This window comes from Halyomorpha halys, unplaced genomic scaffold (genome assembly GCF_000696795.3).
Source record: "Halyomorpha halys isolate HHAL.00 unplaced genomic scaffold, Hhal_1.1 Scaffold208.1, whole genome shotgun sequence".
In the NCBI taxonomy this organism is placed as follows: Eukaryota; Metazoa; Arthropoda; class Insecta; order Hemiptera; family Pentatomidae; genus Halyomorpha; species Halyomorpha halys.
The window spans coordinates 1580468-1586601 of NW_027109100.1; the positions used below are offsets into that span (position 1 = coordinate 1580468).

The 6134-nt window shown below is 28.7% G+C and overlaps 1 protein-coding gene across 1 annotated transcript in view; it reads right to left on the bottom strand.

The window, feature by feature from the left end:
• Nucleotides 1-4245: 4245 nt before the first annotated feature.
• Nucleotides 4246-6134, bottom strand: part of LOC136795744 (histone-lysine N-methyltransferase SETMAR-like) — an 18904-nt gene continuing 17015 nt past the window's right edge. The window contains exon 2 of the mRNA XM_067047319.1: nucleotides 4246-4403. Coding sequence (XP_066903420.1) covers nucleotides 4246-4403 — 158 coding nt within the window. The remainder of the gene's footprint in view (nucleotides 4404-6134) is intronic.

A 6134-nucleotide genomic window follows, 5' to 3' on the forward strand; every position in this document is an offset into this window, starting at 1 on the left:
GGAAAATAAAGATACCATTCACTCCTTCACAACCTGTTACAAGTATAGTGAAATTATTATAAAATATTTTTGGCAGCGGGCCTGCTCTGTAGAACGATTATTCAGTTTATTAAAAGGCTCTAATTGGAGTGCTCTTAGAAACTATGTTAGACAGGCTACACTGGAATGAGCTCAGTTGGTTAACATGTGAGGGTTCAATGCCTTACCACAGTTTGTTTCATATTGGATATTAATGTATTATTTCTTTCAACAAATGTTTTGTATTTTTTTTTTTTATAAATAAACACATTAAAAAAAATCAAAAAAACTTACTAGGATTAATTTCAACGCTAAGTAGAGTGATAAGTGGAAGTTAATACAGGCAACAGATATTTCTAGAAACAAATAGAATAATGAACCTATTTTTTTATTTCATTTTTTGGTTTAGAAATTTTTTTTTCATGATTGAACAGTTGTACAGAAATTATTTAGAAAAAATAGTACTGTTAAAATAGACCGAATTTCGCTTTATTGAGATGCGAAATCTTGATAGGAAGCAATTAGTTTTTTATAGCTGTCGGTTGGACCTGGCCGATCCCCGATCCTCCCACTGGAGTACGGAACTGCTGCCATGAGACCTCTATCTCAACAGCGTCGCGTTCCTCATTGGTCAGCAGTTGGCTTCCTACGGGAAATAAATTTTAAAACATGTTGTCCAGATGATACGTAATATTTGTGGGCTTTAATGTATTACAACATAAGGATTTTTTTCCAAATAGAAAATAGTTTATTTTTACATGTTATAAAGATTATAATTATTTAAACAAATATATGTTGGTTTCATCAATGATATTAATAAGACTACCTAGATGAAGTTCAAATCGCATTGGAGTATAATGGGATTCAATGGTTTACTTCCAAAATTGAAATTATATGATCATACTCAATAAGACAACAACTTGTAAAACATAGAATGTAAAAAATGTAGTATGTAATAAATTTAATGACATGAAGATGAGTAAAGTCCTGCCAAATTATATTGTGAAGGGTCAGGGCATTGTTCGTAATGTTTTCATTTTATTGGAGCAATATCATTATTGAAATGTAAATAAACTCTTGTCCAGTGTTATTATTGGGCAAAAAATGGTCTTATTTTTTAATACGAATAAAAAGATAATTAAATGATTGAAATTTATGCAAATCGGGAATAAAGAATAAGGAGTAAGGTGATTAAATTAGAATGATAGATTCTTACTGAAAATTAGATTATAAAACAGTTTTTTTCAATTTTCTATCAGGTTGCACCCAAATTGTAAAAAATTTGTTTCCAATTATTTGCGATATACCCATTGAGGACGAGTCAAATTAAAAAAAGTGCCCGATTTGAATTCGTCTTAATATACCATGTGCTATTAGAACCCATAATGAGGACCTCATTCGATTGGTAATTCCGGAGTTAGGAGGTATACTGAACAATAATTGGGAGAGGTTAGAAAATTATCAATACTCTCCAAAAGATGAAAGAATGCTACTTTTTTTATCTTCCAAAAATAGATTACAGTAATGATCCGGCGAAAATCAAATCAAAGTCCCAAAATATTTTGTGCATTTATTGTTGCTTACCCTGTATGGGATCAATATAGCATTCCAGTGATTTAAAAATGTGCCAAAAGAAAGTATAGATATTTCATTTAAATGATTGGCGCGTTCACGAATATTTTCAATTATAAAAAGGATAAAAATGTGATTCCCATTACTTTTATTCATTCTGAAAATGTGTGACAAGCCATTGAAGTTTCGATAGTTACTATCGACAGGAGAGGTTATCTCAATAGATCAATCATTAGGCCCCTAGCTTCCTTGAATATCAAGTGATCGGGGGAAAAAAATTCATTGTCTCAACCCTTGAGGAACATTCGAATTGTATTAGCTTCCTTCGAGGCATAGTAAATGCAATTCTTATCATTTCGAGAAAACCACTTTATTTTTTAAACCTAGTTGCAGTAGGGCACTTTTATTCCATTATTACTCCGTACTGACAAGCAGGGGGTTTATTTTGGTCGATATTTTATATTCAGGAGTGCGACAAAAAGTAAAAAAAGAACATAAATCCACATTATGGGCTGACTAAAATTCAATGTTGCACTGTTTTTTCAATGAACATTATTTATTTTTTTGCGCACTGATTTATTGTGTTATAAATATTGCAAGATGAATTATCGCCTTGTCACATCAGATCATGTTTCTTTGTTCCTAATAAAAATAAAGAAACTTGTATGTATGACTAAACCACTGAAAATCTATAATTGGATTCCTAGCTAGCTATTAGTTTACGGAGAACAAACTTAATAAAGTGGAATCCAAGCCTTTAGAACTGTTCAAAAATAGCTTGGATAAAATATTGTAAATGAATGTATAGACACTTCTCTGTGTTGTAAAACATAAAACAATCAAGTCAAGTTAGGTTACTATAAAAATGACTGAGGTATCTAATAAAATGCTATTGTCCTTGATAGCAGTTATCAGAACTTGACAAAAAAAAAAAAAATTGCTGAATATGAAAATATTTATTGAACCCGTGCCAATATAGTACCATCAGAAGTTAGTTAGGAAGTACTATTTCTCGAATAACGGTTGTACAAGGAGTTTGTTTGTTCATGATAACGCTCAACCGCTAGATTAAATTTAAAATTTAAATCAAACAGTGACAAATTAAATAACTAAACATAAGTTAAGACAAGCTTATTTATAAATCAATATAATACAATATTGTTTTAATGTTTTCATATAATAGCCTAGAAAAACATTTAATAATTGTATGTGAGGTGTGAATTTATAGTTAAGGAATGCTAATTTATAAATAATAATGTTGTATTAAAATTATTAAAAATGAATGAATAATAATAGCTGTTATTTAATAGATTGTGCCAGATTGGCCCAAACGTTGCACATTTAAAGTATTAATAAAGAGGGTTAAGACTTCATTGGATACAATGTATTTTATTTAAATAATAAAGATAAATAAAAAAATTATGAAAGGGATAATTACTTATAAATATTGTAATTTATAAAAATTAATGTCAGTAATTTTGAGCAAGCACCATGAATATAGAGAAAATACTCCGAAACGTTGAGACTTTTTACATTTATTTTTTATTTCTTAATTCTCTTTATATTATATTTTTGACTTTAAAATAGTATTTATAGCATTCCTAATTTGATCAGTGACATCACGGTTGAAAAATTATCTAAGTACTTATTATTACTCTTTTGCTCGATCCAACAAAACTAATTAGTGTACTATTTACATAGGAAAAAAGAAAAGTAAAACTGAAATTACTGTACTTAAAATGAATGTTTAAAATTATTCCAGTTTACTCTTTATTATTGAACTAATGCATTAGGAAATGCTTCAGTCGGTTAATAGTAATTTAAGATTCAAGGTACATTTAATGGACTCAAGAGATCACCCTCCGATGCATTCTCAATATAAACTTTTTTATTCATCATCAGATTGAGGCTCAATTATAAACATTATTAGAATAATAGGTTAGGCAATATTGATGGTTAATGAATCAATTTTTAAACGAATTCTCATGATATGATTCGGAAACTTTGAATATTTTTAGTTATATAAATGTGTCTGTGCTGCTTTTAGACGACATCAAAATCTCTATTGTTGACAACCAAACAATAAAATATTTCTATTATATATTCTATCCGATATTTATTTTCAGATTATTGAGATGATGCTTTCAAAGCGCTTTGGGAAGTTGTTCTTCCAAACTTCAAAAACTTAAAACTAACTCTAAGCTAATCAAATTTATATTTCTGAAAGCTTTTCAAGTTTTACTCCTTAACCTTACTTTGTTCGAAATTCGGTTCCTTTCTGAAGTGATTGAAGATTAAGAGCTTAATAAAATGGACCTAGTCTGTAAGTCTCAAATTTATTATTAATAAGAACTTTATAATTAGGTTAATGGGCGATTTGACAAGAGCAGTCATGGACCCATGGTTTATAAGTCTCAAATTTATTATAAACAAGAACTTTATAATTAGGTTAATGGGCGATTGGACAAGAGTGGTCATGAACCCTTGGCTTATCGATAATTAAGCTAAGTTAATGATTGAGGCGGTGACAAGAGAGAGAAACTAATTAAAATATGTATTATAAAGGAACAAATATTTCAATGAATGTGTTTCATCGTTTAATACACCTTGTTACACCAGCCTTTATGCTATAATTCTGTTTACTGTAGTCGTGAATCAACCCTGTGGTGACTGTAGACGACTGCAGTGGCGCTGGTTCATCTTTGGGATTTGGGCTCGACTTTTATCTCTATGGCAATCCCACGATATGAAAGCTTGATCCTCCAGTATTGTTGTAGAAAACCCAGCTTGTCGACTCGTTTGAGATTCACTGACTAATTTTTTAAAGAAAAAATAATATATTAAAAAATATTTAAACTCATTTAAGAAAAAATAATATAAAAAAATATATTAAAAAACATTTAAACTCATCAACTATCTTAAATTTAATGAGTTCAGAATCTCGGGATTGAAAAAAAAATTAAATAAATAAATATTTAAAAAGAAAATAAGTAAATAAAAAACAGACAATTATATTTCAGAAATATAACTTCTTTAAAAAAAAGAAACATCAAATAACAAACAATAAATCTACCATATACTGATTCAAATTTAATCAATACATCATAAATAATATAAATTTATATAAGAGAGGGAAACAATAAGAATCAAGTGCAAATAGAGTATCAGGTATAGAGAATAAAATCAAAAGAAGTGCATCACGCAAGTGCAGTATATTTATTAGATAATTAATCAAATAAAAAAAGCTACATAACTTCATAATTTACAAAAGGAGGTTTGAAATATATAGTTTATTTAACTTTATGTCTAAAATTTTTTTTATTTATTATTTTATTTTCTTTCATTTAATTATATCCATCTGTATTATCAGTGTCCCTAAGTGGGACAGAATGTATTATATACATAATAAAACTCTTCTGCGTGTGTCTGTGATCGGTATTGCGGGTACTGTAGGCATTAGCTCCATACCTCTATTAAGTCATCTGGGTCATTCCATGTCAACACGACAAACCTTTGGACCATACTACCTCAGTTTTTCAATCTGGCCATGAGTTCTATTAATAGCATCACTATAATAATTACTATAAACGAAGAGTTGAATTTATAAGAGTAGAGCTGTAGATTTTGATTTTTTCGCAATGAAGCCGTTTCCATCCCACATTTATATTTTATTCTTTGATTTACATCAATACGACATATTCAAGGGATAAATTTGATAATTTTAAAATATGTAATTTTTCAGAAAATTTAATCCTAAATTACTCAGTGTTATATGTCATATGAAAGAGCATAGAATATAATGTAAAATGACACCCTTTTCAGATATATGGAAAGTCCTATAGCACTTCCAAAACCTTTCTTCTGTTTTTTAGGTCATTTATGAGATCTATGAGCAGTATGATTCTATAATGAATGGACCTTTCTCAGTTAAATTTTGACATTTTTCCAAGTTAGTACCTATAGAACAACTTTGACAAATTTTAAGAAAATCTGAGAAAGTTAGATTCAAAAGTAGTGTTCAGTTGACAAAAAAATATGTATCGGGGGTACTGTTGAGTTTCTGCATTGTTTCCATTTTTTAGTCATATTTATATCTAATTTAATATTGAAGTGATAACCAATTATCCCATGATTATTAAGAAAAAGGGTGAAGGAATAACATTATTAAAAAATCATTATATTGGGAAAGAACCGGGAGAGAAAGAGGGAGAGGGAGATAGTGAGATTAAAATCGTCCTCAGGAAGGGGCTCTGGACTATTTATCCAATAAAAATTAATACTTGAAAGTACATGTTTTAGCAATTATAACTAATATTAATATTTTTTAACCGTATTTTCTTGAATAAGAAAGCAAGTATCATAATTTTTTTTTTTCCAAATTTAACTGTTTCATTGTGTTTATATATTATTAATTATTGATATTTATGATTATTTATTTGATTTTTAACTTATTACTGTCTGTTTATTTATTCATTCCTTTGTTTCTTGAAGAGGTGGAGTGCGTAAAAAATATTTAAGTCTTTTTTTAATTTTAAATCCTGCAC